This window comes from Miscanthus floridulus, chromosome 10 (assembly GCF_019320115.1).
Source record: "Miscanthus floridulus cultivar M001 chromosome 10, ASM1932011v1, whole genome shotgun sequence".
NCBI lineage: Eukaryota > Viridiplantae > Streptophyta > Magnoliopsida > Poales > Poaceae > Miscanthus > Miscanthus floridulus.
In genome coordinates this window covers 31,258,323-31,271,039 of record NC_089589.1, presented here as the reverse complement: position 1 = coordinate 31,271,039, position 12,717 = coordinate 31,258,323, and the positions used below count along the sequence as shown (strand labels likewise).

Here is a 12,717-nt window from a genome sequence, read left to right as displayed (position 1 = left end):
CACATGGACCGCGGCCACAGATTGGGTGCTACCCGACAACGAGGATGCATCGTTGCCGCCCAACGGCTATGTGGTGTCATTCACCCACTTCCACGAGCGGGGGCTGTTGTCCTACTACAACATTGAGCTACATCACCTCAACCCCAATGGGATCCAACACATGGCGGTTTTTGTAGTGTTGTGTGAAGGATTCTTGGGGATCAGTCCCCACTTTGATCTATGGAGACACTTCTTCGCCATCAGCCTCTAGAAGAAGAGGGAGAAGGGCCGGCCGGAGCTGCACATGCCAATGGGGTGCGCTAGCATCCAACTCTAGAACAACCGGTCTAGGGAGTACCCGTCCATGCATCTATCGATATCGAATAAGGGGTGGCACTCACAGTGGTTCTACCTAAAGAACAACGCTGTCGCCCCTTTGTCAGAGTTCTCTGGGCGCCTGATTGAAGAGGCCCCGGACCAGTGGAGGAAGTGGGGCGTTCTGGAGAAGGACAAGAAAGAAGATCCGGGATCATGTCACCACCATCAGGATCCTGAGGGAGCGTGGCCTGAAGTGGTCCGGCATCATCGGGGCGTACCACGTGAGGAGGGTGGCGCCCCTTATGATGCGCGCGCTCCCACTATACGCGATGGCGCCTAAGGCGTTGTTTGACGGAGCGGTGCTTGCCGAGGGAACGCTCCCCAACTCTAAGATCATGCAATGCATCAAGGAGGTGATGGAGCCTCTGCGGGACATCATGGATGCCATCCTTGACTTTGTCTACCCGGGCCGGGGCATCCCCCGATGCGGCCAGAGCTAGGCTACGTCGTCTTTGTAAGTTTCCCTTTGTTCGGCCTCACTTTCAATTGATTTCCTGACCCCATGAGACTGACTTTGAGAGAGGCAGGACCAGCCGAGGGACCTCATCCTCATGAATCACCCAGCGCCGCTATCGAGGGATTCGGCCATGAGGGCGGCGAACTGTGTCGAGGATGAATAGTGGAAGAAGGTGAAGGAGGACAAGAAGAGGAAGAGGCAGAGGAAGCTGCAAGCGTAGGAACGAGGGGAGGACACTAATGACAATGATGACAATGATGATGGCGACAACGATGAGGCGATGGAGGAAAGAGAAATGGTAGCCGACGATATCGAGTGGGACAACCTAGAGAACGAGGATGTGTTAACAGCTATCGGTTTGTCCTTTTAGGCGTCGGGGCCCTTCCCATTCCATGGAGGGGAGGGCATGTTCGGGGTGCAGCGGAGGCAGGTCGTTCCAATGATGTCCCTGAGGAACCGACGGAGGCGGGGCGCACCGCTGGCCTACCCCAAGAACCAACAAATGTGGGCGGCTCTGCCATCGTGCCCCAGGAGCCATTAGGGGCGAGCCCCTCTGCCCAGGAGCAGAGGGCTGGCTCAAAACGGCCCATACCGATGAGACAGAGCAGGGGTCGGGGGATTCATCCCCTAAACGCATCTACCACCCGACGGCGCTGAGGTGAGTTATCGATTCCTCTGTTTTTTTTTTCCTATTTTAGTTGGATTTCATTGTGACTTATGTTTTTCGTCCCTTGCAGCATCGGTAGGCAGTGGACTCCTTTGGCGCTGGCACCGAAGAAGAGCATCGCCCTCCAATCGAGGCGACGACCGTTGGTTGGTGTCGCACCCATTTCGGGCGGGAGCGACGCTAGTGTGACCGCATCACCGGCCGGTCAGTCATCGCCCATGGCGGCGCTAGTGCCCTCGGTAGGACAGGTGGACACAGGTGTTCAAGGGGCACCTTCGGCGGTCGCGGAGCAGCCGGTGATGGCCACAATACCGCTACCGATGATGGGGCGAACAGGGCTGCCGACCGCACTCGTGGCACCGACCATGGCAGGCGTGATGCTGTTGGTCGTGACTCTGCCAATGCAGGTGGAGGTGCTTGCACCCGTGATGGATGGGTCGCATCCGGGCACGACTATAGCGTCGCCCGAGGTATTCGCTCGACACGTGGCATCGACAGCCCAAGCGATGGCGCACGATGTGGGTCAGATGGAGGGGGATGCAGCCAAGGGGTCCCCATAGGTCATGGTGCTAGGGGAGAGGCTCGTGTCTGCACTGCTGATGCCTTCCGTCACTAGAGGGGGTGTCCTAATGGGGGTGTCACGGCGAGAAGGATCGACGGCGCTCGAGGCCGGCGGGGAGTCGTCCCTGACCTAGACCTCGGTGGGCAGCGTCTCGCCTATGTGGGGTGCACCCCTACTCTGGTGGATGGACCCATAGGATCCGACATCGATGCTTTTTACCCTCGACGATGCCATAGAGAGCATAGAGCAGGAGAGCCTCGACATAGGGATCGCATCCGTGCTCGAGGCTCTGGACCACGCCATAGGCGCATTGCACGACATTGTTGTTCGCTCTGGCTGGGTATTGCTCAGTCATGCTTCTTGCCCTTTTCTTCCTCTATGTATTTTTTGTATCTTAACCATCGTCTCTCTGTAGTCCCTTATAGCTCGTAGCCGGGGTAAATCCCGGTTCCTTCATCAACAGAAGGATGCCTGGGACTGCCTCGTCGATGAGGTGCGGTTACATGGGGAGGTGACAACGCATCTTCATGTCGCCCAGCAGAGGGTGGTCGAGCTAACTCCCCTCACTGAGGAGGCGGCCAATCTTCGGACGTGGGTGGTCGAGGCCCGTTGAGACGCTAACGAGGCTGAGAAGGCGTTCGAGGCCCTGTCGGTGAGGTCGCGCAAGGATGACGAAGAAGCCGCCAGGGTCAGGAAGGAGCGGGATGAGCTACTCCAGAAAGACGTCGAAACCCACCAGCGGATTCTTGACCTTCTAGGCCAGGTTGAGAAAGAAAGGGATCTGAAGCTAGGAGCCGAGGACAAGCTCGTGGCCCTGGAGAAAAGGGTGAGCCAGGATGCTGCTGTGGTCGCTCGACTGTGTAAGGAGTGGGATGAGCTAACCCAAATCACGGAGAGGCTCCACTCAGAACGCGGTGTAGCTCACAAGGAGCGTGACCAGGCTTTCCGAGAGCGTGACCAGGCCTTCCAGGAGCGTGATGATGCGCAGCAGATGGTCAGCTCCATCCAGGCCGAGCACGAAAGGGAGATGACCCAGAAGCTGGAGGCTGAGGGTGTTTCTGCCGGGCTAGCTGTAGATTCATTGAGGTGAAGAGAAATCTTTAGGCAGAGAGTGACGATCTCGGTATCCTGAGCGCTGCCCTTAGAGTGGTCTATGACGACCTCGAAGTGGTGCAGTCAGAGGGGACCAGCTCGCTCGTGGCCCGTGCCATCGAGATCATGGCTCGGGTGCGCCAGGTCAAGAGGAATGCCCTTCACGCCAGCATCAATCAGTCCTTAGCGATTGCTCGTTCTCAATATGGGGACAACATCGATCTAGAGGCGATGAGCCATGGCTATGTGCCCGGTTATGAAGTCCACGAGCTGGAGGAGATGGAAATGGCGGTGGCTCCCCTTTCATAGGACCTAGCGGACAGGATAGAAGGCTTAGTTCTCCCTCGGAGGGGCTAGTTAGTTAGGTGAACTTGGGCTGCAGAGCCATTTATCTTGTAATGAACAAGTATTTTTTGTTTTAAACATTTGTCCTTTTCTAATGGTGAAAAGGAGTGTGATGCAAACTTGTGGTGTACAAGTTTTTATTTTGAATGTAAAGCAAGTAGGTGCGACCCGACCCCTTCCATCGTTGGGTCTACTCAGCTCGAGCCTGTGAAAAAACTTCGATCATGTCGGGGAGCAAAAGGGTCATAGCTGCCGGGGCGTAGGTCTTTTAGTAGTCCGCCCAGTTTTACTCATAGTTAGTTTCCACGACTTTTACTTTTCAGGCATTAACGTAGGATGGGGTCGGATGTGAGTTTTTGAGTGAGAGTATTCCCCTATCAGGCCCCGAGTGAGGCCTGACCCCTGGCGGTTTGCAGGGGTCGGGTGTCACTAAGAAACGGGGAAGTGAATCAAAACTGATAAGGAAGAGTGTTTTTTTTATTTCAGAAACACGGTTTTACAGAAGTATGTCAATGACTTGGAAAAGAGCTAAGGGTAAAAGCGATGTAGCTGCTCAATATTCCGCGCATTGGTGAAGATTTGGCAGTCGATGGTTTTGAGCTTGTAGGTGCCCAGTCGGAGCACCTTTGCGATGATGTATGGTCCTTTCCATGGCGGCGATAGCTTGTGGCGATCCTTGTTGCTCTGGACAAGCCAGAGTACCAAGTCTCTGACATTGAAGGCCCGACCCTGCACCCAACAGCTAGGGTACCGGCACAACGCTTGTTGATACTTAGCCGAGCGGAGGAGGGCTACGTCGTGCGCTTCATCAAGCTGATCCATGGCATCTTCAAGGGACGCCCTAACCCTTGGCGCCTCGTACTTGAGGTCGGTCGGGAGGATGGCCTCAGAGCCATAGACCATGAAGAAGGGAGTGTAGCCGGTGGCCTAGCTAGGGGTTGTCCTTAGGCTTCAGAGCACCACGGGAAGCTCTGTGACCCATTGGCCACCGAACTTGTTTAGCCGGTTAAAGATTCTAGGCTTGAGGCCTTGCAGGACCACACCGTTTGTGCGCTCAACTTGCTCGTTCGTACGGGGGTGCGCCACGATGGCCCAATCAACGTGGATATGTTTCTCATCGGTGAACTAGAGGAACTTCTTCCCAGTGAACCGCGTGCCATTGTCCATGATGATAGAGTTTGAGACTCCAAAACGATGGATAATGTCGAGGAAAAACAGCACGGCTTGCTCGGATTTGATCACGGAGATCGGCCGAGCCTCTATCCATTTTGTGAACTTGTCTATGGGCCCTTTTTAAGAGGTGGCTGAGTGCAGCGAGGCACCCTATGATCCATTGTACCCCCTTTATGTTCCGTATCGGGCCCATCCTCGTGATGACCGAGATTTTTTCCGGGTTGGCTTCAATGTCGTGCTCGGAAACGATGAACCCGAGCAACATACCCCTTGGAACCCCAAAGACGCATTTTTCAGGATTGAGTTTGATGTCATTCGCTTGGAACTTCATGAAGGTCAGCTCGAGGTCGGTCACAAGCTTGTCGGTGCGTTTGGATTTGACTATGATGTCATCCACGTAAGCCTCAACGGTCTAACCGATGAGGTTATAGAAACACTTGAGCGTGCAACGCTGATATGTAGCCCCCACGTTTTTTAGACCAAACGGCATTGTGACGTAGCAGTATGATCCGAAGGGGGTGATGAAAGAAGTCACAAGTTGGTCGGACACCTTCATCGCGATCTGATGGTACCTAGACTATGCATCAAGGAAGCAAAGGGTTTCGCACCCTGAGGTTGAGTCGACTACTTGATCTATGCGTGTCAAAGGAAATGGATCCTTTGGGCATGCTTTGTTGAGACCCGTGTAATCAACACACATTCTCCATTTCCCACTCTTTTTTCTTACAAGAACGGGATTAGCTAACCACTTAGGATGATACACTTCCTTGATGAATCCGTCTGCCAAAAGCTTCACAATCTCCTCATCGATGGCTCTGTGCTTCTCCTCGTCGAAGCGGCGCAGTTGTTGCTTCACCAGCTTGGAGTCCGGCCTAATCTTCAAGGCATGCTCGACGACTTCCCTCAGAATGCCCGGCATGTCCGAGGGTTTCCATGCAAAGATGTCTCTATTGGCACGGAGGAAGTCAACGAGCGTTCTTTCCTATTTGGAGGAAAGCGTGGCGTCGATCCAGAGCACCTAGCCATCGGGGTTGCTGGGGTCCATGGGGATCTCCTTGATGCCTTCAACAGGCTCAAAGGACCCTACCGACTGCTTGGAGTCCGGAGGCTCCTTGGCGGTCCTCTCTTGGATGGCCGCAAGCTCGGTGGAGGCGACGATTGCCGTGGCGTGCTCACAGCACTCCACTTCGCACTCGTAGGCACACTGGAAAGAAGTGCCGACGGTGATGACCCCTCATGGGCCCGACATCTTCAACATTAGGTAGGTGTAGTTGGGGATGGCCATGAACTTCGCATAGCATGGCCATCCAAGAATGGCATGGTAAGTTCCATGGAGCCCTACCACCTCAAAAGTGAGGGTATCCATCCTGTAGTTGGTTGGTGTCCTGAAGGTGATTGACAGATCGATCTGCCTGAGCAGCATGGCCTGCTTCCAAGGCACGGTGCAGTGGAAAGGCGCTCTGGTCGGTCAGACGCACGCTTGGTCGATGCCCATAGTGTCAAGCGTCTTAGCGTATAGGATGTTGAGGCCATTGCCGCCGTCCATCAGCACCTTGGTAAGCCGCTTCATGCCGACAATCACATCGATGATCAGTGGATACCTCCTCGTTTGAGGGATGCTATCGGGGCGGTCGGTCCGATCAAAGGTGATGGCGGACTCCGACCACCGGAGGAATATGGACGCGGCGGGCTCGGTCGTGTAGGCCTTGCGGTGCGCCAGCTTCTATCGGTGCTTGGACTCATAAGTCGCCGACCCACCGAAGATCATGAGGCAGCCATCAGGGGTCGAGAAGCTGTCACCCTTCCCGTCGGTGTTGTCCGCCATTGGCTTAGGGTCTCTTCTCGGCTCCCCTTTGTCGGCACCGCCGGACAAGAACCACTTCATGAGAGCACAGTCCTTGTACAGATGCTTGACGGGGAAGGCATGGTTCTGGCACGGTCCTTCGAGCAGCTTCTCAAAAGTGATCAGGGGCGCCCTCGGTGGGCTTTCGACCCCCTTTATGGTCGACAGCGGCCACGAGCGAGCTCTCACGCCACTGCTTGTTCTTCTTGTGGGGTCGGTTGGAGGCACCCTCACCGATGTTGTCGTCCCGCATTGCCTTGCCCTTGGAGTGGTCAAAAATAGCTCCGACCGCCTCCTCGCCGAAGGCATGGCTGGTGGCGATGTCGAGGAGCTCCTTGGTGGTCCTCGGACTCTTGCGGCCCAACTTTGTGGACCAGGGACTCACAGGTGGTCCCAGACAAGAAGGCTCCGATGACGTTGGCGTCAGCGATGTCGGGCAGCTCGTTGCACTGCCAGGAGAAGCGCCGGATGTACTCACAAAGAGTTTCTTCAGACTTCTGCCGACAGTTTTTGAGGTCCTATGGGTTTCCAGGGCATGCATAGGTGCCCTGGAAGTTGCCCACGAAGATCTCCTTTAGGTCCGCCCAACCGTAGATGTGATTGGGTGGAAGGTGCTCCAGCCATGTTCATGTCGAGTCGGCGAGGAACAGGGGGAGATTGTGGATGATGAAGTTGTCATTATCCACGCCACCGGCCTGGCAAGCAAGCTGATAGTCCTCAAGCCACAGCCCGAGGTTTGTTTGCCCAGAGTACTTTGGAATGTTGGTCGGTGGTCGGTATCGTGGCGGGAAGGGCGCATTGAGGATGTGCCGGCCAAAGACCTGAGGCCCCAGAAGGTCGGGGCTTGGGCTTCGGTCATCACCACTGTCATAGCATCCATCGTGATGAGGGTGGTAGCCACGGCTGGCCCCCCCTCTCTCTCATCGCTGCGGGCACGCCTGCGGGCGTTGAGAGTGTCGCGGGCATCGTGATTGCGGCCGAGGCGCTCGTGCACCAGGACCGTAACCCGCTATCCATCATCGCACGGTGCCTGGTGGATGGAGACGTCATTGTCATGCTACCCCGACGGTGCGTGGCGACCAACGTCGAGCTCGCATCATCGAGACAATGAGCTCTCTGCTTGCTGCACCGTGGCATGCTTGAGTAAGGTGCGGATCTCTCGGTGAGCCTAACGGTCCTCAGGCGTCATGGGCTTAGGGAGCCCTTGGAGCAAGGCTGTTGCGGCCACTATGTTCTAGCTCACCCGGGCAAAACGAGGGAGGTTCCCATCGTCCTCAATGATCCTCTGGTTCACCTCATAGGACCTGGCGCATGCGCGTCCACCATCTCCCCGGCGTGCGATCTCTTGCTCGAGCTCTGCACGTTCTTGCTCGAGTTTAAGCCGTGCCTCCTCGAGCTCCTGGTGTCGCGCTCGCAGGCGCTCCTCCCGCATGTGCGGAAAAGCCCCTACGCCTTCGTCGTCGTCATCATCGTGGTCGCGCGGCAGGTCAGCCCCTCCTTCGTGGATGCTCTTGATGTGCCCTTCGGGGGTCTCCGCCATGAAGCATTCCCACGAGGGGTGATGGCTTCCCTTTCTAGAATCAGAGTCAGAGAGGGACTCTGAGTCTGCCATGAGGAGGTCATGGAACGATTCCACGACGTAGTCCACCATAACCACGAACTCGCCGTTCGTGAGTGACGAACGCATGCTCTGCGTGACGAGGTGACCTGTGGTCTCCGTGACGTTGTGCAGACCGAATGGAAACGCCATCGCGGTGCCCCGGGTGAGATGTTCTAGGGTGAGCGGCTCCCCTCCGGTGAGCTGCGTCACAACGTTGGCGAAGGAGAGGGCGAGGTAGCGCATGCCCTCCCGGGATGGTCAGGGTCCCAGGAAGGCGGCGAGCTAGCGCTCAAGTCTCTCGTAGTCGAAGTCAAGGAGCTGCTCGCTCCCAGGGGCACGAGCCTCCAGTGCGTGCAGCTGTAGCTCCTCGAATGCCTCGTCGATCGCATCGAGGCTAGTGGAGTGAAGAAACTAGGTGGTGGCAGGAGCCTGTCCCAGCTCTCCCTCCACCGTGATGACGAAGTCAAGGTTCCCGAAGCACACATGCGCGTCCGGAACCCAGCTAATGCTGTGGTTGGCAATCCAAAGCCTGGTGATGATGTCGAGACGTGCAAAAGGCCCCTACCTGGCGCGCCAACTGTCAGTGTTTCGAGTTACCAACTAGTAAATTTCTAGTATTACGCGTCTGGCTCAGATGGTGTGCTTAGATGACACGAGGTGTATACTGGTTAGGGCAAAAAGTCCCTACGTCCAGTTCGTCGTTGCTGCTCGTGTTACTAGCACTGAAAGTTTGTAGTAGGGGTTACAAACGAGCGAGAGAGGGACATGTCCCAAGTCTCTGATGTGCGTGTGCTCCTAAGGCGTGTTAGGGCGTGTGTTTTGATGTCTACCGCTGTGTAGAGTGGTGTACAACCGTGCCCTTCATGGGGCGTCCTGCTTTCCCTTTTATAGTCCAAGGGGAAGGGTAGGTTACAGAGAAGAAGAAGAGAGAGAGAGAGAGAGGAGTCAAAGAGAAGAAGGTCTCCAGGACCGCCGGGCCTTTTTTCTCCTTTATGCGGGTCCTGCCAACACTTCAGATGGTGACAGGGATGGCTCCATGTCGGGCGCCCGTTCGCCGCTGATGCCATGCCCTAGCGTTGTCAGTGGGTCGTGGCGTCCCATTCCGTCCCGGCGGACGACGCGCCGAACCAGCATGCTGGTCAGCGGCCGTACAGGGAGTAGGCAGCATAGTGACCACGCATCTGTCACCGTTGGTGATGTGAATTCCCTAGAGTGACATGTCGCGGGGCACGGGTCATGTTGAGATGTGCCCGCTCCCTGCACGGTGGCAGAAGTTTGACCTTGGGTTGTACTTTTTGGCCCGTAGTGGTTGGCGTCGGTACGGGCTTGCGTCAGGAGCCGTGCCTGAGGAGTCGGGCGAGGCAGAGCCCGCCCCCAGTGGTCGAGCGATGCGGAACCTGGGGGTTGGTTGGGGCTGTAATCGCGCACTTGACTGCTCGGGTGAATCAATGTTGATGACCATTAGCTCCTCTTCGGGTACCCTAGTATTGGTCCCCGACAGTCCTCCACGGATTCTGTCCATATGGCACAAGCTCTAGCTTCAAGATCTACTTGATCCATAATTTGTAAATTAACTAAATTAAAAGTGGTTTAAATATTCATATTTAATCATAACTATAGAAGAGATAAGTCATGTAAATGCTTTTGGTATGCCTGCGGATCCAGAATTCCAGATCTAAGATTTTCTAGACCTAAACTGATGTTTGATAATTCTATCTCTCTTACATTATTAATGAAGCGTCGGGTAACCGGGTCTTTCATAAAAAAAAACAAGATTTTCTATACCTTCAAGTACACAACTATACCAAACAGAACTTATATTCGATGGATATACAATATTACAAAGTACCATTGATTTTCTTTTTGAGCTAGAGTGAGTAGTTGAAATGGACCCTAAAAATGATTTGATCATTTTCGGATCGTTTCGCTAATTTATATGGACTATGGAGTTGTGCCGGAAAAATCTGTACGCAAACCAACGCTGTAAATATGCAACGGGTGTTGCGGAATGCTACCTTCCCCCTGAACCAAGAAGAAACGCAAGCGCCGAGCGCCCGAGCCCCGGCAATTGAGGGAGATGGAGCGAGGGGAGGAAAAGCTGTCCGTACGGAACGCGACCCGCGCCGCCACGGCGTGGGTGGCCAGCCCTGTGGGCCGCCTCGCCCGCATCGAGGTTCTTGTGACCATCAGCTGCTGCCTGCTCGCCGTTCTGGTCCTACTTGGCTCCGGCCGCCGCGCAAACCGCAGGGCCACGCCTCGGCTCGCCGTGTGGTCAGCGCTGATGTTGAGCTACCCGGCTGTCTCCTACACCATCGGGCTGATGCAGTCTGCCTCTTTCCGCAACGAGCTTATCGTCGTCTGGGGCTGCTTCCTCCTGCTCCTACTCGGCTGCGCCGATGGCATAGCCGCCTACACCCTGAACGACTCCGACCAGCAGGCCCGTACAATCCTCAACCAGGGACTCCAGGTCGTCTACGTCTTCATCCTCCTCCTCTCCTATGTTGGTGCGCTGCCGTTACACCTGAAAGTTCTCCTGTTCTTGCTCTGGGCGTTGAGCGGCATCAAGCTCGGGATGCGCGTCAGAAGCTCTATCTTGGCCGGCCGGGATAGCGTCCTCACTGTCGAGAACAAGCTCATCGCCGACTACATGTCAAACAAAGAGCACACGGAAGGTGGTCGGGACTACGACGCCGCCACCATGAAAGGTTACAAGTATGTAGTTGCCGGCGAGGCTGACCGCCCGATCGACCCGTCGCATCCCGAGATTGTCACCGTCGAGAAGGTATGGCAGTGCCAGGGTATACTGCTGAGCTCCTCCGACGTGGACGCGGCGGCGAGGAGGCGCAAGGACATATGCCTCTCCTTCGCGATGTTCAAGCTGCTCCGGCGTCGCCTGGGCGGGTTCCCGCTCACCGAGGCCCGCCTCAACAAGACGCGCGACTTCGTCAAGGTGGGCCTCCTCGCCGGGGAGGACCACGAGAGAATGTATCGCGTCATTGAGGTGGAGCTGGGCTTCCTCTTCGATTTCTACTACGCAAGGTACCGTTCACCCAAAGAAACTCTCATCCCGGACATGCTTCTGTTCGCGGCCGTCGTGGTGACGAGCCTGTGCACGCTCTTCTCGCCTGCGGTGGTCGACCACCGTCCCCCTAGCAACACCGTCGCCACCGGCTTCGACATCTGGCTAACAAGAACAGTGATAGTCCTGTTTTTGGTGCTGGAATCGTTCCAGTTCTTGATGCTTGTCTTCTCCGACTGGCACAAGGTGAAGATGCTGTGCCGCTACGTGCGTGAGCCGTCGTGGCACAGCAGGCCAGGCTTGCAGCGAATGCTCAAGCTGATGTGCCGGTTCAGGCTGATAGGGTACTGGAACAACTCCGTGGGGCAGTACTCGCTTCTGTCCGCGTGCCTGCACTCTCAGCGCAAGGGCGTGTGGCGGCTGCCGCTCCCCTGGTGGTTCATGGGTTTCTTGATCCGGACGAGGACGACGCGTCACCGGAACCTACCCGAGGAGGTGAAGCGCTCAATCTACGTATTCCTCAAGAATGGGCTGGCTCGTGTCCGCTACGGTGAGTACTCGTTGGAGAAGAACGGCGTGCTGAACATTCTCCGGCTCAGCGCGCGGCCAACCAAGCTGCAAGCGACGAGCGCCGTGGAGCGCATCCTCATCTGGAACATCGCCACCCAAGTCTGCGACTTACTGTCGCAGGGCCAGCTGGGGAGCGAGCCCTCTGGCAGCCCCATCAAGAAGGAGCGCCTCGTGGCCACCACGCTCTCAGCGTACTGCGCCTACCTGGTGTCGTCGGCGCCGGAGCTACTGCCGGAGCACAGCTACGACACGCGGCTTCTCTTGGAAGGAGTGCAGAGTGAGGCACGGGAAGCTCTTAAAGGTTGCTTGTCCAGGGATGGCATCTACCATAAGCTGCAAGCGGTGCAGGCGGATCCAGCAGCATCCGTCCACAGGTACATCTTGGTCGAAGGCAGAAGGCTCGGCGAAGTAGTGCACAACGATATGCCAAGCATGGTGAACAGGTGGGAGTTTCTTGCAGAGCTTTGGGTGGAGCTGCTTCTTTCTGTTGCGCCATCGGACAACATGACAGGTCACGTCCAGAAGCTGGCAAACGGTGGCGAGCTCATCACGCACCTCTGGGCACTGCTGACACACGCCGGAGTTGTCGAGAAGCGCACAATGATAGCGGAGAGCTATATCGTTTGAGAGTTGCTCCATTATTCATATATACATAGAGAGAGTACTCCTAGAACATTACAACATTATTCCTCATTACCACGAGGCCTACTGTCATCTTTTTATATTAACTGCTGCAGTAGCCAAGTAGCAAAGGGTTTTTGCTTGACAGAAATGATGATTTTTTTTGTGTCTTTTGGCGATGTCAGGCCACGGTTGAGGGGTTTTTGACCGTTTTCATCCCTGACTGCTACCGTCGATGGCAGCTCTAGCTCTGAGTTGTTGAGGGTGCCAAGAAGAAACAAGTTTAGTTTTTAGGCTTTTAGCGTTCCCTTGTATGGATACCAACTCAAAAGCAGCACCGTGGAGTACTCCCCAACATCCACTTCGTGCAGGCTTCCATTTGTCACGGTTTAACCTCATCTCCTGTTCGCT

At 55.8% G+C, this 12,717-nt stretch overlaps 1 protein-coding gene across 1 annotated transcript; it reads left to right on the top strand.

Annotated features, from left to right (window-relative positions):
• Positions 1-9,982: 9,982 nt before the first annotated feature.
• LOC136489944 (uncharacterized) lies at positions 9,983-12,457 on the top strand. Its single transcript, XM_066486455.1, has one exon. It carries the CDS (start codon positions 10,174-10,176, stop codon positions 12,310-12,312), a length of 2,139 nt encoding a protein of 712 aa, XP_066342552.1. The 5' UTR covers positions 9,983-10,173; the 3' UTR covers positions 12,313-12,457.
• The last annotated feature ends 260 nt before the right edge of the window (positions 12,458-12,717 follow it).